The sequence below is a fragment of the Barbatula barbatula genome, assembly GCF_947034865.1.
Source record: "Barbatula barbatula genome assembly, chromosome: 3".
NCBI classification, from domain to species: Eukaryota; Metazoa; Chordata; class Actinopteri; order Cypriniformes; family Nemacheilidae; genus Barbatula; species Barbatula barbatula.
The window spans coordinates 1,397,790-1,422,577 of NC_136764.1; the positions used below are offsets into that span (position 1 = coordinate 1,397,790).

The 24,788-nt window shown below is 40.0% G+C and overlaps 2 protein-coding genes across 6 annotated transcripts; both read left to right on the forward strand.

Annotated features, from left to right (window-relative positions):
* Positions 1-331: 331 nt before the first annotated feature.
* LOC306892171 (putative ferric-chelate reductase 1) lies at positions 332-4,868 on the forward strand. Of its 2 annotated transcripts, none has more exons than XM_079453043.1 (7): positions 332-543; positions 868-961; positions 1,108-1,308; positions 1,680-1,775; positions 2,925-3,096; positions 3,190-3,345; positions 3,478-4,860. In XM_079453043.1, the coding sequence occupies exons 2-7, from the start codon at positions 872-874 to the stop codon at positions 3,519-3,521; spliced, it is 759 nt and encodes a 252-aa protein (XP_079309169.1). In that variant the 5' UTR covers positions 332-543; positions 868-871; the 3' UTR covers positions 3,522-4,860. The 2 variants fall into 2 exon arrangements, with proteins under 2 accessions (XP_079309169.1, XP_079309170.1); XM_079453044.1 differs by having other exon boundaries at positions 495-543; positions 849-961; positions 3,478-4,868.
* A 9,132-nt stretch (positions 4,869-14,000) lies between these two features.
* On the forward strand, positions 14,001-23,670 carry dcaf8 (DDB1 and CUL4 associated factor 8). Of its 4 annotated transcripts, none has more exons than XM_079453407.1 (13): positions 14,001-14,086; positions 14,888-14,943; positions 15,820-15,894; positions 16,618-17,261; positions 17,683-17,823; positions 18,518-18,612; positions 19,551-19,661; positions 19,756-19,886; positions 19,973-20,080; positions 20,279-20,409; positions 21,714-21,833; positions 21,924-22,040; positions 22,127-22,385. In XM_079453407.1, the coding sequence occupies exons 2-13, from the start codon at positions 14,907-14,909 to the stop codon at positions 22,235-22,237; spliced, it is 1,821 nt and encodes a 606-aa protein (XP_079309533.1). In that variant the 5' UTR covers positions 14,001-14,086; positions 14,888-14,906; the 3' UTR covers positions 22,238-22,385. The 4 variants fall into 4 exon arrangements, with proteins under 4 accessions (XP_079309533.1, XP_079309531.1, XP_079309532.1 ...); XM_079453405.1 differs by having other exon boundaries at positions 14,004-14,259; positions 22,127-23,670; XM_079453406.1 differs by lacking the exon at positions 14,001-14,086 and adding an exon at positions 14,384-14,616 and having other exon boundaries at positions 22,127-22,523.
* Positions 23,671-24,788: the final 1,118 nt, after the last annotated feature.

Below are 24,788 nucleotides of genomic sequence, written 5' to 3' on the forward strand. Positions count from 1 at the left end.
TAAATAACATCTTCAACCTTTCCCCCTTTGAGACGGTTACGTCTCATTTGACTGATTATTATGTTTCATAATATAGTTTTCTCTATTATAACCATCTTGTGACTAAACAGTCACACTTTCTCATAACCAATAACTTTATGCCACCACTCTCTGATTTGTATCAGAACCAAATTTGACTCCATTGATAAGGAGGAAATAAAGATCCTGATAACAACAAAAGATTAGAGTTAAGAATTAACGTGTTCAAAGCATGTGCGTGCAATTGGTTCTGCTCTTGCCTGTAACATAACATAAAAGTCCTATATAACAGGAGAACAGGGAAACACAGAACAGATCATAACACAGTCGATCCATTACGTCAAACCTCACCCTGGCACCAATTTTCTCACCCTGGCATTATTCCCCAAAGTGCTGGGCGTGGCCACTGATACTGCGCTTGAGGAAAGATTGAATCGTGTCTGAGACATAAGTAGGCAGGTTTGCTTTCAACCTTTACATATTGACCAGGTGTGTGAAGGTCGACGTATCTCCAAAAAAAAGAAGGTAAAAGAAACATAACTGCCTTTGATTTGCATTTATGTCATTTTATGTAGTTTGATACATATTATTAATTGAAGTTTAATTGAATTGATGAATTTAGTTTATTGTAGTACATTCACTGCTCAATTTGTACGCTTTGATAAATAAATCTCTGAAGAACTGCTGTAAGAGTTTTTTTCAGGAATTCAAAACGTTTTTCTTAAATTTCAGTTCAGATGAATTTTCTTCTTAAGAACGTTTTGTGATAGATATTTATTTGCGTTACGATTAAATAATTTGCACAAATCTTAGTTTTTTTCTTATCAAAGATAAGTTCATTTTGTCCAGAGACATGGACGGCAGACTGGTGTGTTTGGTGGCGTTTGTGATCGCCTCTGCTGTGCCGTACATCAAGGCTAATGGGAACGCAACAGCTTTAAATGTAAGAATCTCTTTCATTACTATTTTTATTGCAGGTGTTCAATCCGAGATCTGTCACGATTATTTAGAAGCTTGATGGTATTGTAATGGAAAGGGTGTTGGTTTTAACAATAGACTTGAGATGTTTCTGGTGTTTCTTTCTGCTAGAACAACTTCACCCGCAGTGACTGTGGAAAAACCAAATTGTGTGTTGAAAAACCGAAGCTATGTGACCCTTCAGGCGCCTCCGAGTGCTTCTTCGTCTCTACGAGAATCAACACCACAGATTCGAGTCTGACCATAGAGCTCAGCGGTAACTCCACCGGTTACATCGCCGTTGCAGCCGGACTTCAGTCCAATGTGTCTCAGGTAAACTAAACAGCTTAACGTTGGACACAAACTCCTTCTGTTTGAGCTTTAAGTTGCTTTTGCCAACTGTGTTGAAAAGTGTCACATCAGTGTTATCGCCAAGATCACGGGATGATTTAAACTGGAAAAACCTGTCAATCTTACCTGGCACACATACCGTCAGTTAAAGAAGATTTCTTATAGAAATATTTCATCAGGCATGCAAACAGTACCATTGTTAAAGAGTTGGCATAAATAAACAGGATCAAGTCTAACTGCAATCCACTTACTGTAAATACATAACCGAGAAATGATTGTTCATCTACATCTCTCCCAACAATTTCAAGAGTTATTTATATTCTTCATAACATTTCTCTGTCTTTTATGCGCAGGGGCCTAGTGCTGTTGTTGTCTGTGGCAATAACAATGGCACGTTCTTCATCCAACCCGCAATTTTAACAAACAACAAACTGGTCACAGCAACTTCTGTAAGACATTTCTTACATATAGATTTCATTTTTAAATACACACTGTAAAACCTTGCTGTAGTTTTGCGGCAGGTTTGCCAGTAACTTACTGTAGATTTGGGTTTTCAATTTCAACTTAACTTTAACCAAAATTAAAAAACACTCTGACTTCTGAGATTCAAAATGAACAAGAAGAGAGTGGAATAAGCACATCAATATGACATAGATATTTTATCTTGTTTTTAGTAAGATTATTTGAAACTTCTTAAATAATGATACATTTACACAACAAAGAAAAGTGACCTCAGATATTTAATATTGTTTTATGAAAGAAAACATTACATTTACATTTACATTTATTCATTTGGCAGACGCTTTTATCCAAAGCGACTTACAAGTAGTTTTTATACAGTGACACATTACTGCAGAGCAATCAGGGGTAAGGTGCCTTGCTCAAGGACCCTTCAGTCATGACCTGCTGGCACTGAGATTAGAACCGGCAACCTTCTGATCACAAGCCCAACGCTCTAACCATTAGGCCACAGCTGACCCAGCTGAAAACATGTGGAACATAGGTTTATGTTTAAAGCAGAATTGTATATTAAATGTACAGTAAGTTTCTGGCAAACCTGCTGCAAAATCACAGCAACGTTTTCCAGTGTATGAAGCATACTGTAAAAAAGATGAATGGCTTTACAAGTCATTTGAATTCAATTTAGAGATGCACTGATATATCGGCCAATAATCGGTATCGAGCACATTTTCACAATATCGGCTGATAGTTTATAAACAGCCGATAATCAGAGACGATATATTCTGTCACAGGGAAATGCAATGAATTTGTTCTGTATATAGAAAATTTTAAGAAACATCACCAGTTTGAAAAGATATTAAATGAATTAAAAAAAAATCAGAAATAGTCCTTTAATCTTCAGAATCAGCAGATATCACTCTGAAATGTAATATCGCTACATCGCTACATTTTTAATTGAATTAAACTGACTTTAAAAATCTAGATGCATTTTGTAAAACCTAATATTTTTAAATTTAAATAAATTCCAATGACTTGATATCTATGTATTCATGTGATTTTAAAGAAAGTTGTTGATGTTTTTACAGTGTATTTCCGGATAATTAAAAGTTGTATATTGTTTCTCTCTATTTTCACAGCCCATCAGTGTAAGCAACATCCAGTACCGTCTTAAATCGCCGAGTTTGATTCAGTGTACTTTCACCATCCCAATCGCTTTGATCTCCAATGACAGTGTATCCATCTTCAACATCCCCTTCAAAAGAAACAACATTTCTCTATTCCTTGATGTCTTTCACGGTTCAACTAATGGTACGTGTTTTTTTAAATGTACTGAAAATAAACAATATGCCGATTGAAGACGATTGAGGCTGAGTGTGATAATTTTCTCTTTTTTCTTTTAAGGCTCAGTTCTTGGAGAGCCGAAGAGCGCTTTCGACTCCTCATTTTCTGTAAATCTGGCTGATGTTAATTCTTCTAGTGCCACAAATTCAACCACCATCCCCACGCCTTCAGAAACCACGAAACCTACAAATGGCAGCACCTCGCTCTTCAGTCAAGGTCAGTAAACAACTCTGAAGTTCTCCTGTGCTGTTTTATTTCACTCATTTACAAATGCAACAAAACTCTAAATAACACAAAATAAAAAAATGATGATCTAAATAACGCTCTCTTTCTTCGTTTCTCTCTCAGCTGCTCTTATCCTGCTCGCTGCAGTCGCTCTGCGTTTTCTCTGAAGGAATTTATAGTTGTGCAATAAGTATCGGTGATGTAGAATGTGTATTTGATGTTGCTAGTCCACTGTGTTTTTGCAGTTGTCTGTATGTAAAGCCAACACTTTTAGTTGTTTTAATATCCAGTATCTTACATGTCCTCTCAGCAGGCAGATGTTTACCAAGATGTATATCATATTTGTCATTTACTAAACCCTTTCTTACCTAATGTAGTTTTTATTACAATGGCTCATGGTTAAATCCATACTGTGCAACCCAAAAGGTAATACTTTTCTAAGAGATTTGCTACATGTTTTTAAAGATTTTCTACACGCTCCAGTGTTCGTGACTTTGTGCACCAAGTTGCACATACTACTGTCTTCTAATGTCTACAAAGTGTATGTGTGATGCTACGCAGGTGTCCGATGGTATCGCTTGCTGAGCAACTCATGAGGCCCATAGCCTTTGTTATATCAACTTAACTTACTGAATCTACCCAATACAATTGAGGTAACAATAAGCACTCAATTCGATTGAAAAGACTTTATTCTATATTTTAAAGTAAAGAATTTATCAGCTATGAGTCATGACACACTAAAAGAAAAGAGATAAAGAAATATTAGAAATATTAGGTAGACTTATTAGCAGGTAGTCATGAATCATAGCTGATAAATGTAGATACTCTTTACTAAGATTGAATAAAATCTAGTCAATCGAATTGCAATTTTATTGATTTTATTCAGTAAGTTTGGATATGGTTTACTTTGCTAATATACGTTAAAGGTATTCTTGGGATACTGGAGATTCGGTGCATAGGTCAATACAAGGACAATATAGCATGTGCTGGGAGCACCTAAAGGCATGACAGAACTTTAACTCAATTCCAATTCTAGCATCGGGGCTGTCACCATCCCTTCTTTACAATTAAAACCATCTTCCTGTTCTTCATTATCCTGCAACAGTAAACAGCATCAAAGCCGTCAAATCTTTGAAATACTAGTATACAACATTGAAATAATGCATACATTAAATTTCTTGATGATTGTCTCCTCTATGTTCGCCAAGGTATTTTATTATGCAGCGGATGACCACCTCTCGTGTGCACACAATTCTACACCACAAAAACAACAAACAGACGTTCATAATACATCATGTAAACAACCAATTTTTCCTTAAGGGGAGACACTGCAGGTGAATAGGGAATCTTTATTTATTAAAACGTATTCACTTGAAATCATGACACTGAAAACAGCTACACTTGTAATCTTTATTTTAAAAACATGTTAGTGTTTCAATTGTTTAATTTTAATTTTGGATATCTCTTTCTTTTCAATAAAAATATTGAAGACCATGACCATGTCTTAAAATGTTATTATCGCCATTTTTGTAACCCACACATGTTATGTAAATTAGCTGAAACATTGTATTGATAAATCCCTCTGTAATAACCTTCAGAAAAGATCTAAGAATGAACATGAAAAGTTTTGCCGAGGTAAGTTCTACACATTTTTGGTTTAGAATGTTGAAAAAAACTCATTTTGAGAAACGGCTGCTAAAGATATTGATTAGTAACGCATTTATCATTTCCCCAAAGCTACACTACACAAATTATTAAATATATAGACTCTGGGTTTGACTTCTTTGTGTCATTTATATAATAGACAGAGATGCAAAGAGAGGAAGGCAAATAGAAGAGTAGTTAGGAGCAGAAAGAGGATAGCAGTGGTGGAGAGAGGAGAGGTGCCAATTTAGTCTGCCATGCCTGCTGTGGCCCTTCTTTCAGCTCTTGCATGTGTCTTTTGACCTTTCTGTCTATGTCACAGCTCTTTCTTTTACGTTTTGCACAAGCAGGAGTCACAGAATCAGCTTTTCTTAGCTTGTCTGCACTTTTGACCTTTGTGGTCTCAAGCCACAATCTGTCCATCACAGATAACATGGAAGAAGCATCATTATTGAATGTTGAAATAGCCATACTGGCTGCTGCCTCAACTCGGTTATGCCAACAGTTTTAAGAACAAATGACAGAAATTAAGCACTCATTTGCATTTTGGGTGCCCCCGTGTTGCATTCTATGCTGTGGGCTATCACTTAACATCCTATGATTTAATGGAATAAGCTTTTTGCCAACATCTTTTTTTCAGAGAGCAGCCTGAATGCTTATTGTGACTCTCTGGTGTAACACCCTTTTCCTCAGCTCTCCTGTACCAGCACCATGAGGGTTTGCATCTGTTACGCAGGGGATTCTCATCAGTTGACATGGAGTGTAGGAGGCGAGCCCAAATAGCACTTCTACATTACCCTGATTATTAAGTATAGCCCATCTATAATCATTTTGCAAGGTTTTACATTTGTTTTACATTTTGCAGCTGTGAGCTTGCCTGCTCCTTTCCCACCCAATTTACCCCGTGCACTACGTTTTCTAAGAGCTGTACCCATACGTTTGTGTGCATGGTTGATGCATTCTAGTTTTGTTATTTCATGTCCCGGATAAGGATTCGGTGCAACAAGCTCCCTACACGCAGTACTGTCTCCATCAGTAGCGCAGCTGATGCCGGCTTATGGATCTCCCCCACATGCGCTTAGCTGATTCCTGCTCCGTGGCTTTACTAGAACCAGAGAAGTTCTTTGTAAAGTCATCGTGCTTTTCCTTCCACGTGTTGTACTCTTCCTCTGTGATGTTTTTTTCTCTCCTAGCATTTTTCTTTAGTGCACATGCGTGACAATAAGATGATAAAACTTCAAAGTCTATCGCAAGTAACTAATTTTATTAAATAAATTCAAATTCATGAAATGTAGAACCCTACAGATTTACTTTTTACATTGTGTGTGGTTATGCAGTACATTGTAAAGCACTCAAACGATTCCTAGCAGCTCTAACCCTCTTGTTGATGTAACCTAATGTCATATTTTAGTTTGGAAAAACGATTATTATTTTTGACATGAGCAAAAATATTTATATGACGTTTTTGTTACTGTAGTTTTTGCAACTTCAAAGATGTTTATCAGATGATTATAGGCAGCAGAGGTTTTCCAGATCTTTTCCAGACCTACCTGTGCTATTTGGGATTGCCATTATCAAAACAGTTGATTATTATTATTATTATTATTAGGACAGAAAGAATATAAGACAGCGCCCTCTGCTGTGGCAGGATGCTTTCCAACACATCATACACTAAACATGTTAAGGTGTCAAAAGAGACACTTACTATATAGAGGATAAGACCTAGTAGTGAGAATTTGTTTCAGATTTTTTAAATAATTGCACAAAATGTTTAATTCCCCAAATCTCTTTTACGCTTGCAGTTCATCCGTCTCTTCTCTATGTTCTTTTTCTCTGTTTGATCACGTAGAGGTCGCCATTCACGGTTAAAAAAAGAGGGAAGTGAGTGGGAGCGTCGACTCAAACACGTGTTTTCATCTATGCACCACTGCACACTCAGAATGTGGAAAATCATATACATTTGTGCACGTACCGTACTTTTAATAAAAAAGCAATGTTATATAATGCACTTTACTTTATGTAACTGCTCACTGCCCTCGGGACATAACATTCAGGGTTTTTTCGTGAAAGTATATGTTGAGTCACGCTGAGAAAAAAACAAGCGCACACACACATACATAGAGGTACAGTACAATATAATGTGTCTGTTAGAGAGTAAATGTACTTTAAAACATGAACAGAATAACACAGAGACACATTTTGATTGTTTGAGTTGCCATATTTATCACACCTGTCTCAATGCAATTACAGACGTCCCATTGACTTTGAGATAAGTGACTATAGAGCGATCTCATTATTTTGTGCTATTCTGAGACATCTGTGGAGACTGTTTTAATTATAGTGGAAGGAGAAAGAGACGCTTAAAATAGATCAAAATGTTACACTTTTCTTGATTGAATCGTCTTCATCATTGAATCTTCTTGTGCTTTTCTAGTGAAGCAGCATCTATAAAGCAAGGTTTCACTGAATGCATGACACCTTTGGCAATAAAGAAAAAATACCATTTAAAAAGTACATTTCAGTGAGTATAATATCTTAAAAGGGTTCTTATGTAAATTCCAAGACAAGTCAGTCAGTTAAACAGCTGCGCTATTGTGAAATCCTGTCCAAGATGTCAATGAAGATATGACTGTTGTGGTGAATAAAATAAATAAGATAATTTGCAACTTAATTTAATTAAGTTATTTTGAATCTTGCGTACTGTTATCAAATAAACAACTGGTGTTTTTTCTGCCGTTGAAGAACAGTTCTTTTCTGGTCACAAAGAATTCAGTTCAAACGAGCTATTTCATCTGTTGTGTCCTGGGTTCTGTACAACATTTGGTCATTTTCTGCCTTTGATTTGTTACGCTAACATCTCTTATAACATTTGCTATTAAACTATACTTGATGGATGCATTGCACAAGACCAAAAAACCCGACATTCCTTGCTAAATTATGTCTATGAGGAGGAGAGGAAAGCAGAGCGATGAATACAAAGAGAACCGAAGACAAAAGATGTGTATTAAAGTGAAAATCCTGTCTTCTCTATTCTTATCTCCTAAACTCTAATCAGCCCAGCATGTTGATGCCAAAAGGCCATCATTTGTTTTCAAGCCCTCTAATTTCCCACCCACGCTTGACTTTCCCCTCTCCTCTCCGCTGTCTCCGCCCTATTAACTCTCTTTCCGTACAGAACGTTGTGGAAGCCGCTTTGGTCCTCCACACTCCAAACTCTTTTTCATCCTTTACTTCTTTTTCTTCTGGAAGCGTCTGAACTGATTTTGTATAGCCAGCGCTGCTTTCTCTGTCTCCGGGGCCTCCAGATCGATGTCAATCTCTTCTTCAGGTGCTTGCTTTCCCTCTTTATCCGTCTTCTCCTGAGGGGCTTAAAGGCACCAAAAACACAGACCAAATTATCCCATTGTTTATTATTAATGTTTGATATTTCTATTAAATTCTTATATATTTCACTTTATTTTAAGGGCTTTGGGATTCAGTTACCATGAGTGGTTGAAATGAAAGGTAAGTCAGCTGAACATTCTTTGAGTCATAAGCCTTTAGTTTTGATTTTTGTTTTCTTAATATTTTAAATTATCTTTTATTTTTAGATTGTTAGATTTTTTGGCAATGGGTATTTTGGTCCCCACCATGACACGAGTCCCCATGTGTTGGTGTGCATTCAGACACCAACCCCCCTATGATATACGCCACTGGCTAGTACGGTGGATGTAATTCTGAAGAGCAAGTACTGGACAAAGTAGTTGTAATCTTTCCTGTTTCGACGTTGTGAATGGCATAGGACAGAAGGCATCAAGAACAAATGAATGCATGGTGGAGAACGGAACATTAGGCAGATAACTTGGGTGAGGATGCAGAATAGCTTGGTGCTGATGCCATAGGTTCAAAAGGGGCGCTAACCAGACCCTCGAGCACTATTGATAAGTCCCATGACGGTACAGAAGGAGAGGCCTCAGCCACCTCACTCCACGAATAAAGCGGGCGACTAAAGGGTGTTTGCCTACAGAAACCCTGTTCAACCCACATAAACCCTGAGAGTACCGGGTTTCTCGTGCAGAAACTTCAACACTGAAACAATCTGGCAGTGAATTGGGTCTGCATGGTGTACCATGCACCATCTTAAAAAACACTCCATCTAAGGGCATAGCGCCTTCTAGTGGAGGGAGCTACATCGGGCAGAAGTCCCGAACCTCTCAGCTGGTGCCCTTCAGGGGCCAGACATGGAGGTTCCACAGTTTGGGACGGGGATGAAACACTGTCCCCTGTGCCAAAAGATCTCCCCTGACTGTGATCGCTCATGGCGTGTTGTCGAGGAGGGATACTAGGTTCGAAAACCAGATTCTGGTTGGCCAACAGGGAGCTATCAATAAGAGGGGAGACCCCTGTTGACGAACCTTCGCTAGGACTCCCGGGAGCACAGCTATCGGAGGAAATGCGTAAAGACGCAGTCTGGCCCACGTATGGGCCATCGTGTCCAGACCCATGGGAGCTGGATGAAAGAAGTAGAGGGGACATTGTGCTGTCTCCTTTGTAGCAAAAAGGTCCACCTCTGCTTCGTAAAATCTTGGTGTTGAGTTTCCATTCCCCGTTCGTCAAAACTTATCTGGACAGCAAGTCTGCTCCCACATTAATATGCCCCAGGATGTGAATGGCTCTGAGGGACAGGAATTTGCCTTTTGCCCAGGGCAGGATCTGCTGGGCCAATTTGTTCAAGTGGCGCGACCGCAGCCCACCCTGGTAATTTATGTACGAGACTACCGAAGTGTTGTCTACCCGGGAAATGGTAGCCTCGTAACTGCCGGAGGAAGTATTTCAGGGCCCGAAATACAGCCATCATTTCGAGGCAATTGATGTGCCAATAATGTGAAGAGAATCTCTCCAGATCCCTTGGGCTGGACGGCCATCTAAGACCCCAACCCGTCAGGGAAGCGTCTGTCGTTAGCATCTTGTGATTACAACACGGACCGAGAGTGGGACCTAGAGTCAGAAACCGAGGTCTGAACCACATAGAAAGGGTGCGAAGCTCCTGGCGCGTCACCCCGTTATACATGCCTCTGGGGGTTGGCCCTTGGATGAAACCCCCTGGCTCTGAGCCACAACTGAAACGGTCTCATGTGGAGGAGACACCGAGGTTTTACTGTAGAAGCCGCCGCCATGAGACCTAGAACTCTTTAAAAGTGATGATTTGTCCCTTTCAGGTGACAGTTGTGTCTGTATTGTGATCGAGTCCCATATAACCCCCAGATAAGTTGTATTCTGTGTAGGGGAAAGAACGCCCTTTTTGATCTAGAGTTTCAACCCGAGAGCCTCCAGGTGAGCTAGGACGACATCCCTATGTCAAAGCACTAGCTCCCGAGCTAAAATCAGCCAGTTGTCTAGGTAATTCAAAATGTGGATGCCCTTGTGTCGCAGAGCTGCAAACAGTCTAGAAGGCGAGATTGAGGCATCACGGAGGAACGCACGGTCCCAGTCCTTGATGCCCATTAGGTTCAGCCACAGGTGTCTCTCCGTGGTCACTACGCAGCCATAGAACGGCGGATGGCACGGTCCGTCTGCTTGGTCGCAAGGAGAGACAAATCTGTTGTCCAGCGTAGTTCTGAGAACGCTGTTTCATCAGTGCCCCCGTCAGTGCTCACGTCTAAACGCTTTCGCTATGTAAAAAACACACATGCACACAAAGCGGTCCTTGAAGCCAAAAGAAGCGTTCGTGCCACGCATATTTATAACCTGCAGGTGTAGTTAGCCATGTCACCTGCCGAGGTTATTTAAAGCCAAACATTTCTGCCGTGTTTGACACACGTGCTTCACAACCGGTCGAACAAAGATGTTCTCCCATTGCGTTTGAAGCGCAGCATCGAGAGTAGCTTTTGATAGGTAACAGAAACATTTTCAAAGTTTTAATTTTACACATAAAACTGTCTGTGAGCCGATACCAAGAGGATAAAAGCATATTTCTTTGTTTTGTTCCTTTATCTTTATTGTTGAAGCATGAATAGCTCGTCTCAGTGTGTACACCGTGCGTAGGATTGTAGTGTATGTAACCTTGACCATTTTAAAATTAGTTAAGGGCCCGAAAGTATTGATGTCTAAAAATAGTGAGGAATAAATCAGAGGCAGAAAAGAGGAAAACGATCTCAAACTACTGTAGTTATTTCCACCTTAAATGATGTAAAAATACCACAAAAACAGATTATAAGATTAAATTGACACACAGTGGTTTTGTCAAATGCAAATCTAAACATGTATGTATGTTCTACAGTCTGACGTAGGTTTCAGTTTGACCTAACAGCATTATTCATGTAGTGGACGGAGGTACATGATGTATACTCGTGTATGAAGTAAGGTTCGATGACAACACACTCAAACGCACCTTTTTCATTGGTGGTGGAGCCCCGGGTGCTGTTGGGAGGATCAGAAGAACTGTTCTGAGAGAAACAGACAAAAACATTCAGCTTCATCATCGTCTGCTCACAAAACAACATTGACATTGAATCTCAGTGATTTCAGTTTGCCATTAAGTGAAATCCAGGGACTTTTCTCATCAGACGTGTGTTAGGACACAGATAAAGACCCCGTAATCCCCATCGACTTAATCTCCCTTTTTCAATTCTGTGTGTAATCTGGAACGGTGGCACTCAGCCCTGGAAAGAATCCCTGAAATATGCCAACACAATATCAAGCGTGGTGCATATATGTCCACTTCCATGACAACACGTGCGTAGCTACTACTTGATGTCTTGTTTATTCTGAACATCTGGTAGGGAAGAACATCTGACATCTGATAGGGACTGGCACGCATCTATTCAAGATTATGTGAAGCTGAGTGTGTGTGTGTGTGTGTGTGTCCTTGCACAATCCTTAGGTTGCTTTTTGAGTGTCAACAGCATGAGTAAACTACTTGAGGCCAAAATGCACTCCGTATATCTGTGACCTTCAATTATCAGACTAAAATAGAATAAATTAGCCATGAGTTGGTGGCCTAGATTTGAGGAATTCACATTCTTAGACATTGACATCCAAAATGTGTTCATTCATTAAATGTCTTTATTAGAGGGGATTTATGTATCCAAAGCACGTGACAGGTCAGATTGGCGGCATGTCATTTGTTTGCCGTGTCATTTGTTGCAAATTATTGTCCAAACCAGACAAACTGTAATATTTGCTATAAGCAACTGATGGACACGTGCACACCTCAACACATACACATGTATCCTCCACAGAAGTACTGTATATATATATATATGTATATATATGTATACGCTTCTCCTCCTGCTGCAAGACTCTTTCAAATGCAAATCTCTGCGGCCCTTCCCTACTAATGATTTTTTAGGAATGAACGATCATTTTCACCTCAACCTTTCCTTATACAAGTATGGTTCAGTGCTCTCTCTGAGGATCTTTTATATTTGCTGTATTGTTTGTTTTAATCACTGAAGAAAGTGGCTCACAGTGTGTTGGCTATTACAGTCTTCTCTGAGCTGCTTTACCTCTACCGGCACTTTATTTTCACCCTCACACAAACGTGCGCGTACACACACACACACACACACACACACATACGGCACAATCTCCATCTGTTAATGAGCCGAGCTCATTTCAGCAAGGTCAAGCTCCCCTGACTCTCTTATTCATTGCCAATTACACAGAAATGTAAAGCCTCACATGTTCATCTTAAAACAATGAACTCAAGATTGATCTCTTCTCAATTTGAGCACAAAATGCACTGTGGGTATTGTATCTAATTGCTCTCTCTCTCAACTCTTTACCTAAAAAATATCATTAATACAAAAAGCCTTTCGTGAATACTTATTACAGTTGTCTTTCTACCCGTTTTATTCTTTTATCTGTATAAATGATGCCATGCGTTTATTTCCTGTAAACCTTTTGAGTTTTTGAAAGAGGCAGAAATGAATAAATGTCACACTCACCTCACTCATAGTTCCAATCGACGGTGAATGGCGTCAATGTATAAAAATGCAAAAGTGTTTCCTTTCCTTTGATTTGTTAGAATGCTTTGAAAATATGTCACATTAACAGAGTCGAGGTTATTATACAGAGCACTGCATCTCTTCCTGATAAAGCACGCCCCTGCTCTCTCTATCTCTCTCTCTCTCTCTCTCTCTCTCTCTCTCTGTGTCTCTCTGTGTCTCTCTCTCTCTCTCTCTCTCTCTCTGTCTCTCTCTGTGTCTCTCTCTCTCTCTCTCTCTCTCTCTGTCTCTCTCTCTCTCTCTCTCTCTCTCTGTCTCTCTCTCTCTCTCTCTCTCTCTCTCTCTCTGTCTCTCTCTCTCTCTCTCTCTCTCTCTCTCTCTCTGTGTCTCTCTCTCTCTCTCTCTCTCTCTCTCTGTCTCTCTCTCTCCATTTCGTTCAGAGCTCCTCAAAAATTTAAATTTTATTTAGTTTAGTTTAATATCCTTATTATAATAATAATCATCATTATCCTCCTCGTCTTTATCAAATTCAAGTTGCACTTAAACTATTGTCAGTCAGTCCTTTTGATACTAATCGTTAAATATATATGAGAATGCATAATACGTTAAAATGTAAAAGTTAAAAATAATAATAATTATGTTTATAGTTGACCATTCATATTATAATTATTTATATATTTGATTTGATAAAATAGTAAATAATAAACATATGAAATATATCAAAAGTTTGGTTCCAAAATGAGATGATTTGGGGTCGCAATAAAACACGATCACACAATCTCTGCTAAATGACTAACTGTAAAGTAAAGAACCAAACTCTTCATATATTCGCTTTAATGTAAACATATAATAAAGATATAAATAATGTTTGAACGTTTAGTAGTATTAGCAGCAGTTGTTGTTTATTAAAGTATGTGGTTACCTTTAATATGACTCTTATTGCTATAATAATAACACTTATTCGTTCATTGAATGTTGTTGATTGTAATAATAATAACGGGCCATATTTATCATCAGCGAAAGTCCAAAGTCTCACGCGCTGTAATAAAGAGGCGCTTTGTTTGCGCATTCAGACTCACTTCCGGTGAACGAGCGTGTCGCCGGAAAAAGAAACAGAAAAACGGAAAGAGAAAGAAAAAATAGAAGCGTTAACGAAGCAGGTCCGTCAAAACATAAACACTGCAGCGCGACCGCAAACTGCGTCGTTGGTTTGGTGGATGGCCGGCGGGGGTTCAGAGGACACGGCTCACACATGCGAGGTCACGCTCGAGACTGAAGAGTAAATCTGCGCAGACATTAAAACAAGTGCGGACGCTTCGGGCCTGTCGCAGAGGTAACGCCTGCGCGCTCCGTCTGCGCGTCGATCCGTGTTTACATGTTTATTACATACAGAAACGCTACATCGGTTATTGACGGCGCGCGCTCGTCACGCACGACGCGTCACGCTGTATTTTCTGTAACGTTACTTCGCGATATATTTCGTTCGTGAAAAAAATACACAACTCGCTTTAACGCCACACAGCCGTCTGCGATCGCGCAGATGCGTTTGTGTTTCATCAAGGTGATGTCGCAAAAGCAACGCTGAGATCGGTTAGCACACTAGCTAGTCGCAGGGCAGTTTACTGCGCACTGCCAAGTTGTTACGTCACGGTGCCAAACAGCGATCTAGGGCTCGTTGCTACTGTACAAGGTAATGTTAGGAAAAACAACGACGAGCACGTGTTAATAAAGACTCTTGTTTTGCCTTTTATGAGCTCTGAAATAAAACAGCGTATGCTGGGTTAGGTAGGTGAGGAACCAGCATCAAAACATACCTAACCCAGCATAGGTCAGAGGTCGAGATGTCAGTACGATTCGCCTTTTCCTCCAACGAATATCAGTTTGTGTAAAACGTTTGCTGTCATAAAAGCGTGGTCGAGATTTCCTAAGCAATATATAATGTTTTATCTTTGTCATTCCAGGGTCTCTTCTAACAGAAGAATGAGTGATACAGAAGGAACACCAAGCATCCCAAATGGTAAGATTACAGTGTTTCGTGTATTAAAGGGGTCACGTGACACGACTAAGACGAATATTATTGAATGTTTTAGATGTAATGAAATGTGCATACGCTGTGTTTTCCAAATACCGTGCATTTTGTATCTCCTCTTTGCTCCGCATCTCTGAAACGCGCTGATATTTGACGAAGTGTGTTCTGATTGGCCAGTTAACCAGTGCATTTGGGCGGTCTTAGTCACGAAGTGATGTAGATTTGTGGGGGTGTGGTTACAGGAGGCGTTTCAGGCAGGTCCGGGTGAGCATTCGCTTTTAGAAAGAACGCATCTCTTGTTTCCGACACTTGGAATTGTATGTGTCTAATACATGCACAGGCATCTTGTAACGCACCAAAGACACAGAAAAACACGTTTTCGTGCCATATGACCGCTTTAATTATTCCGTCAGTTCCTGCGTTACGGATGTGACGTTTTCAGACAAAGTTTAAACAGAGAATGTAATTAATACCGATTTATTGAATTTGTTTTTATTTTCCCAAAACCCGATATGATCAGACATCAGGAAAATACCAGGCACGCGTTATGGATATGACATAAAGGGAACTTTGTGAGAGACAACACACTTAGGATTTCTGTGAATTAAAATGTGCAAACCAGAAGCAATAATACCCAACAAATGGAGACGGGAGGATTCCTTATAGAACATGAAATAGTTATTTTAATCCACTTTTCAAGTGCCCATTTATTAACTATTCATTGACTATGTTTCGAAAACTTTGAGACTTTACAATATAGACATTGGACCTATCAGTATGGTGAACACCTTTTGTTTAAAATGGGATGTTTACTGCATGAAATTGGCCATTTAATGTCTGAAGACTGGCTCGCATGTTTACCAGGTGCCTCAGATGAGACGGAGCCTGGAGAGGGAGATGCATCTGCGGCGAGGGACGCCCAGTCTGCTCCTGAGTCAGGTACTGTCTGAACCACCTCAAGAGTTAAAAGTTTAGGGTCATTTCACTGCAACGTTTCTAATGACCTTTTAGAACTGAAGAAATGGGCTTTGTTTTAAATAATCTTTGCATTGTTTCTAATGACATTTTCAATTCTTACCCTGCGAACCTAAAATCGTTGTGGTTTTTGAGATGGATGATCTGGATTGAATATTGGAGGATAACAGGCGATATAAGCACAGAGTCGATGTGAACTTCTTTAAAACTGTTTAAAAAGCTTCTCAGATTGAGACCTTAAGAAGCTGCTTGATAAAATGAATAAAAAGGTCAAAGGGTGACTGTTTTGAATGTTCTAGAGTATAACAGAATTTATAATAACATTTTTAAGTTATATAATACATATATCATACATGGGAATAATGTTTAAATGTACAAGTTGTGATATTCCATAGTTTTTATGAGTTCACTATTATTCTGAAATGAGCAAGTGACCCCAACCTATACATTTTTAGTCTCTTGTATCACTCTGGTGTCATTTTCTCCTAGAAAAAAGTATACAATCATTTAAACTCAATGTTTTGTGTTTATATATTTTAAGCTCTGTCTCATCCTTTCACGGTTATCGTTTCATAATTATCTTCAAACACTTCATCGTCCTCTACATTCATTATATATAGTATAAAATGGAGTCACCTTGACCTAAAGTAAATAAGCAGTGCTCCATCAATTGTTCTCTCTCAACAGTTAATTTAAGTTCGACCCTTGAGGGAAGCGAGGGAGCTCAAGACCTGCCAATGGCAGACTCCGAGCAGAAGCAGGGGCCGGGTGAAGAAGAGGACACGGACAGCATGGACGGCAGTGGTCTGTACTCCCTCACAGAAGACGGAGAGCGAGAGAGTGAAGGTGGAGGGCAGGCAGAGAGGGGGAAAGATGAAGGCAGAAGATCCGCCAGGAAGAGGAACCGACCCAGCGGGGGAGCCACGCGTCACTCTTCTAGTTCGGATGATGATGACGACGACGATGAAGAAGAGGACGAGGAGGACAACGTTGAAGAAGATGAGGAAGCCATTGAGGCTTGGCTGGGAGCTGACCTGAGTGACCTGAGTCGCCCTTCCTGGTGTGCCGTCCCCTCGCTGCGTGCTCGAGAGGTCGGCCACAACACGCACCAGTTTGTGAGGAGGGTGTGCGGCGCACGGGGTCTGGTGCAGAGGCTGGAACTGCAGGGTCGTCTGGAGAGACACACGGGCTGCGTGAACACCCTCCACTTTAACCCTTCGGGCACTCGCCTGGCGTCGGGCAGTGACGACCTCCGCGTGGTCATCTGGGACTGGGCTCGCAGAAGGGCAGAGCTTGAGTTTGACAGCGGTCATAAGAGCAATGTCTTTCAGGTGAGGAAACACAGTTTAAATACATTTTATCAGTGTTTATTAATGGATTAATCTAATGAAAAAATATAATATTTCACCCTCCCTAATTTTTTTAATTATCGTTACATTATATTATCTTTATCATTAATAATAGTACTATTTAATAAGCATTTTTATTAGACTATAGTAGTATGCACATTTGTTTAAGAATAATATTTAAGAATATAATAATATTCGTAAAAATAAATGCTGAGAAATAAAACTAACATTATAATATTACATGTATATGTTAGCTTTAAAACAATTTATATTGAAATTTATGTATATACACACACACATGTCCAATACTAAAATTGATCATACATTTAGTCATTTGTTCCTACTATGTGACATATCTTTGAAAAAAATGTAAAGATTCTGATCATATTTATTCTTTCCCCAGGCAAAGTTTCTTCCACACAGCGGTGACTCCACGCTGGCCATGTGTGCCAGGGACGGACAGATCCGAGTGGCTGAGCTTTCTGCCACACAGTGCTGTAAGAACACCAAACGAGTGGCTCAACATAAAGGTGCAGCCCATAAGGTAAAATAAACACAAAACAGAAGACGGCTGTTAAAAAAAATGAATTGTGTCCGCTTGGGACCTAATCTAGTAGGTAGTTGTAATGCATGAACACAATGTTGTTATCTCGATATGTTGTTGTATGGCTAACAGAATCTGAGTTAGCTTCTAACGTGCTAACTTTAGTTACACTGCGTGAACTAAAAGCATACAAGATGCATTTTGTCAAAGCTTGATGTAACATACACGCCAGTATTTCTGGGTCAACATCTGCCTAACAAACCAAAAACATCACTTTTGATATTTTTAAATTACCTTCGTTTTATTATAGTAAATAACTAAAGCAGGGTGGACAAAACTTTATAATGTGTTCTTTTGTCATGTCGCGTCCGGTGTAGACATGGTGTTAGAATTCAAGAATAAAAAAATATTTCTGTAAAATCAAATTGTGTTTATTTCTCCGAAACCTTGGACGTCCACATTGGCAGGACTTCAGGAAATGATGTCGTTTTTAAATGATTGCGTACTGTTTTGTCAAAGTTAACAAGCACTTTTGAATCCTTTTATAGTGGTTAGATATTTGCAAACATTTATGTGTCAAACGTAAGGAATGACTTATTCAAATGATTAATGGCACAGACAGGAGGGATGTGTAAGTGGACAAGACAAGAGATGACAATGAAAGAGATTTGTGGCGTGTTTGTTGTTTTCTCAGCTGGCGCTGGAGCCAGACTCCCCCTGCTCTTTTCTCTCCGCCGGTGAAGACGCGGTTGTGTTCGGCATTGACCTGCGTCTGGACAGACCTGCCAAGTGAGTGGAGCGCTAGGTCACATGTCAGAAGCCGCATGAGAGCTTCTCTCAATGCCCTCATGCTATTAAACACCTTACCCACCCAACACCAGTGCTTTTAATTCAGTGTTTGAAACAAATCTGAGCAGCTTAACAAGGGCTGTTTCCCTTTAACAACTGTTCCGTATACACTTGACCATTTATTATAACAATTGTATTCTCATGTGTATATTGTCTAAGGTAAAATGCTAAACACGACGAGTCCCACATTTGACCTGTTAAAAGAATAAAAACATGCAAATGTGGAAAGATGTTTGCTTAAGTAGCTGTAACTTATAATTTTGTCCATATTTTCTCATAAACGTGTTTGATATTCCTCAGCTTTTCTTCTCTACACTGAGCTCTGACAATGAGTCCGTCACATTAGAAGAACAAGAATCTTGTGAGATCCCACTTTTGAGACCAAAGTCATTACTGACATCATAGAAAAGAAAATATTTAGATTTTTGCCATTTTTGAACACGTATTGTATATACTGCGCATGTTTTTAGAGAGCGGTATGGATTTACAGATCTCTTCTGTGCAGTGTAGCGCTATGCAAGGCAGATTTACATGGTAGGACAATACGTTTGAAAACCTTTACTGGAGTCCACACAGCTTTAACAGTAGAGATTCAAAGGAACGGTATGGTTGGAATACATTCAACGCGAATTTAGTTTCTAACCGATAGCCAGCAAACCGAACGCAGCACGCAAGATTACACCGTGTTTACACCGGACACAGCGTGATGCATTTTGTCCATCCGGCGTGGTGCCCATTAGAACCATCCCTGTGTTGTGCCGGTCGGGTCCGGTGTAGGCATATTGGTAACCGTATTGTCTCTTGTGGTGGACACTAATATAGATATCATTGTTTGTGTAAACGCATTACAATACAATTCTCTTTTTATAAACTCTTAGTAAACTGGTGGTGGTGAAAGAGGGTGAAAAGAAGGTGGGACTGTACACCATTTATGTCAATCCAGCTAACACGCATCACTTCGCTGTGGGCGGCAGAGACCAGTATGTCAGGTGAGACAAAAACCCCTCGACTGATGTTTCTTCAGTCGAGACATCACACTGACGCCTTGCAGCGCTCACTGATTCCTGCTTTCTGATGTGACAGGATCTACGACCAGAGAAAGATCAATGAAAGCGACAATAACGGAGTGCTGAAGAAATTCTGTCCCTCGCACTTGGTGCCCAGCGAATCCAAAACCAATATCACATGTTTAGTGTACAGCCACGACGGCACAGGTAACAAGCACGCTCTGTCAGATTGAAGGTCTTATGTGGTTTGCACTTGATTTGTTAATGTGTGTGGTGGGTTCACTGTCTTTTAGAGCTGCTGGCGAGTTACAACGATGAGGATATTTACCTGTTTGACTCCAGTCACAGCGATGGGGCAGATTTTTGCAGGAGATACAAGGGTCACCGCAATAACGCCACAGGTACACGCATTTCACGGTGGTGCCGTGACAATTGTTTTGTGTTATGAACTATCAAGACCAGCTGTTTTGATCTCTTACAGTACATTTATGCGTTTCATTTTGAGGCTTCGAACCCTTGTTGCTAGTACATTCGGTTCTATTTGAGCCACAGGGTAATCATGCAGTCCTTACCATCTCCACTTGTTTTGTTTTTCTCAGTGAAGGGTGTTAACTTCTACGGGCCCTGCAGTGAGTTTGTTGTCAGTGGAAGTGACTGTGGACACATCTATCTGTGGGACAAGAATTCAGCGCGTGTGGTGCAGTTTATGGAGGGAGACAGAGGAGGAGTGGTAAGCCGCCGTTGCGTCCCACTACTCTTGCCAGATCGATTGTGTGCGTTTCAGCTGGTACGAAGTCACATGACTTCAGTTGCGCTTGTTCTGTGAAGCAGGAGGAGCATTCTTCTGTCCACGAATCATGTGTCGACTATTTTGCTGAACACTAGTTTAGAAGCACTTCCTGTTTCGTTTTGTTTCATTTTATTGTTTTAAAGAGTTTCAGTTTGGTTCTAAAAACTGAAACAGGAAGTGGTTCTGGACCAGTGTTGTCAAATGGTCTGTGGTAACCCCGCAATGGCCACATAAATTTGATTTGTGTACTGAACTATCGTTATGGCAATTTATTTCGCGGCTCGTTGGAATGCTTGATTCTGATTGGCCAGTCATGACATTTGCAGGTTCATTATGCCCAGAAAACTAATAACGCACAGTAACCCGGATGCAGCAAATCATTTTGACATGTTTTTAGACAATTTAAATATAAATATGTCTTTTAATACCATATACAGTATGAGATTATATTTACCAATGAATAAACCAAATTGCCTGTTTGTGACGTTCGAATGTCGTTTCTTCCAAAGTAAAGGCGCAGAAGGTCTGCATTCAGTAAAAATGAGCTAATAAAATATTGAAAACTCACATTTCATGTACAGTTTTTTTCTCAAAAAGCCGTGTAGATTTTTGCACACGTCTGCTAGTAAAAAATAGGATGCTGTATTCACGCAATCTTTATTAATATGCCCCTGTATTCTAGTGACGTGTGGATGATTTTAATCACTGTCACATCTAGTGTGAAAAAGCCTAAAGCAAAAAATAGTCATGTTGTCTTTGTCGGGATAATATTTAAGGTTGATGTGCATCCTTTTTTTTCTTGAAAATGCAGTGGTACTTTTGTATTACGAACCCCTATTTTTACAAAAACCTAAAAGAAATCCCATGGTGCTTTGCATTCAGAAAGACCATCATAAGCAGTCTGTGCTGTTTCTGCAGACATCTGAGATGGTTTACGTAACATCATAGCATGGTCTGTTTGAGTTGTGCATTAAAACCATTTGATGCACAATAGTTCCAGTCAGTTTGAAACTGTCATTTTCACCTGTCTGATCTTAATTTGCACTGTAAACATCAATATTTTAACGTATTCTGCTTTGCATCTGGTGGTTCTTGGCTAGCCATGGATTATCCGTTACTTAACATCAACCCACTGACTAGTTTTCTGGATGTTCAGTGGTCATGCAATCCCAGATGTCTACATTGGCTATGAGGACAATCCATCTTGTTTAGTGCTTTTCTTTACATTCATCATCATTATTCAGGTGAACTGTCTGGAGCCACACCCTCATCTCCCGGGTTTGGCCACGAGTGGTCTGGATCATGATGTGAAGCTCTGGGCCCCCACTGCTGAGAATCCCACCTCACTGAAGGGACTTAAAGATGTGCGTAACCCACAGCAGATATCTCACGCTTGTAGTCGACATAGCACAGGGAATTGAATAGTCTTATTTGTCTCTTTGATGCCCGATCAGGTGATGAAGAAGAACAAGCGAGAGCGAGATGAAGACAGTGTCCGTCATGGCGACCAGTATGACACACAGCTCCTCTGGTTCCTGATGAGACACATGAGAAACCGAAGACCTCAGCGAGTGAGTACAGGCAAATGTGAATCTAATCGTTAAGGACTTTAATGCATACTACTAATGCACGTTCTGTATTTTCTTGCCCCTGACAGACCCGGCGAGGGGAAGGTGGAGAGGGTGACACGGACGAATCTTGGAGCTCTCCAGATTCCTCTGATGAAGAAGATGGAGGGCCAGACCATGTGCAGTGCATGTCCTCCTGAGCACACACACACAAACACACACGCTCTTTGCCATAGATTTAAGCACATACATACTAGTAGCACACTGGTACACAATAGACACTTGAAGGGCCAGCAGTAAACACACACACACACACGCAGCTTTATAACATACAGTGTGAGGGAGAGGGCTCCACACACACCAAAAATATCATCATCGTCGTCGAGGGAAGAAATTATCTGAAGATTCATATTTTTGATATGCGGTCACACACAAATATGCACTGATTTGATGCGAACACAAACACGTTTCATTCCCACTTTTAGCAAAAGAAAATGGATCCCGTAAGCAGCGAGATGAAGAACAATATTTTCCATTATTTAGTGGTCTTCTCTGCTCTAATAGAAAGTGAGACGCGAAGAGGTGTTTTGCACGTCTGGTTGAACGGTTGCAGTATGAATAACAAACTACTGAGCCGATGATGAGTGTTACTTGTTCTAAAAACCAGCACCATCCTTTCCTGGGCTCATGGATTCCTCCAGCCGTCTGATTTGATCTGCATGAATAACAGCAGAGAATTGTTATTTTTGGACTGCGATTTCTCTTTTCATTGCATCGATAGACTGTCATCGGCCGTCTGGTCGCCCACTACTGTCTTGTCTTTGTTCTCTTTTTCTGAAGCCGGGCACAGAAAAATCTTCTCGAGATCAATCATGCTCTTAGCTGTGACTGAAGACACTGAAGATGAGCCGGAGCTCGGTTGCTCTCTCCCATGATACTGAGTGCACTTTAATCAGGGATCTGCTTTGAGTTTTGAGTGTGTGTTAGGGGGCATGCAGTACTTCATGGACTATACGCATTTCTTTCGCTAATTTTGTTGCCCTGCGGTTCCCCAAACTTGTTATATGGACTACAAAGATTTGACACCAGCTTTTTGGTTTTGGATTTGCACTTGGGTGGAGAGACTTGGAGATGGAGTTCCTGAAGAATTTTCAAAAGGCGGTCCATCTGAAATGTTGGTCTCCGTGGACTGTCACCTTCTTCTTCTAAGCCCTGTCCCTTAGAAATTGCAAGGAAATACTTTTTGATTAATCGACTCCACGTTTCTTCCTCTGTTTTTTCGTTTGGATAGACATCATTGAGATCTTCGCCTATCTGGCGAGGGTCAAGTGTAGCGGGATGTTCTGTGTTTGGCTAAGCCCCTGCGACCCATTTTTCATAAAAATGGCGACTGTTCTTGTCAGTATTTCAATTTGCAGTTGGTCAAGATCAAACACAAATGGGTCGATGCGACTTGCACGTAGGAAGATAATAAATCGTCTGAAAGAACGGTGAATGGCAGGGGTGGGGTTGCACTTGTACGGGTGTAAGAAGCTTAAATTCCTTTGCCCCTTTTTTCCTCCTTCTATTGTGAGGGGAATAAAGTCTCAGCTTTTCTCTTTTTGAATGAGAAGAATAACTTATGACTATATGTATATACAAACATATAGAGATCTATATATATATATATAGATAAATAAATATTAATTAAAAACTTGTAAAAATCATCTTACTCTTTCAAAGGGTGTTTCAATTCAATTGGTTTTGATGCAGAGGTTTATATTGTTTAAGACTTTATGCGAGTGGAAAACGTTGCACATATGTGTATACATATGTAGTATTCACCTATGTGTAGTGTTTTCCATTTTATTTCTCACATTTCTGTTTCAGCCCTAATTCTTATTGAAGCATTAATTTCAGTTTGTTTTTCAGTCTCACTTGTCTTCTCAAACTGTTTATCAAGGCATTTTGTTTCTTTAAGGCGTTTGAACTATTATTTATCCCACCGCTGCCTCATATTGTTTCTTTCTGTTCAATTGAAAACATGTACGATTTGTGCAGTAAAAAATATGTTCTGTGTTTCTGACCAGGTGCCTTATTATTATTATTATTTCAAGTGCCTTCGTTCAAATACAGAATAACCTTTTGTTTCTTTCTAGGCCGTCATATTCCATATAAAATGATTGCTTTTGGGGTATATGGGTGCGACAGATATTTGTTTTCTCCTGCAACGTTGTGGATCCGTTGCTTAAAGAGGAAATAAATAGATAAACATAAGAAAACTATATTAGTTGGTGCACAGTGCGCTGTGTAAGAAATCTAAAGACAGACTTTGCCTATAATGGCTGTCTAAGGTGCGTGTAAACCGCACTGTAGTTCTGTAGATGACTGGTTTTAGACATGGGTAGTTGACAAATAAACTTTTGTAATACGTTGTGACGGCACATTTCAGATAAAAACGAACGATAAAGATAAAGGTTATTGAGAATAAAGTTCTTTAAGTTGGTGGTTCTCAAACTGAGAGCCCCAAGATGGAAACCGGGGTCGTGCCATTATACGAAATCTAGAAATGGATCATAAATTGAACGCAATCAAAACATCATGAAAATAAGAGCACAACTAAAGGTGTTGATGTTCCAGCGTCGTATATTGTTTTTGGTTTAATTGAAAATTAGTTTAAGATTATAGGAGGCACTCCACACAAAAGGGGCCAAACGAACCAAAACGTTTGAGAACCACTGATTTAGATCAAACGCAAGGAAACTACAGAAA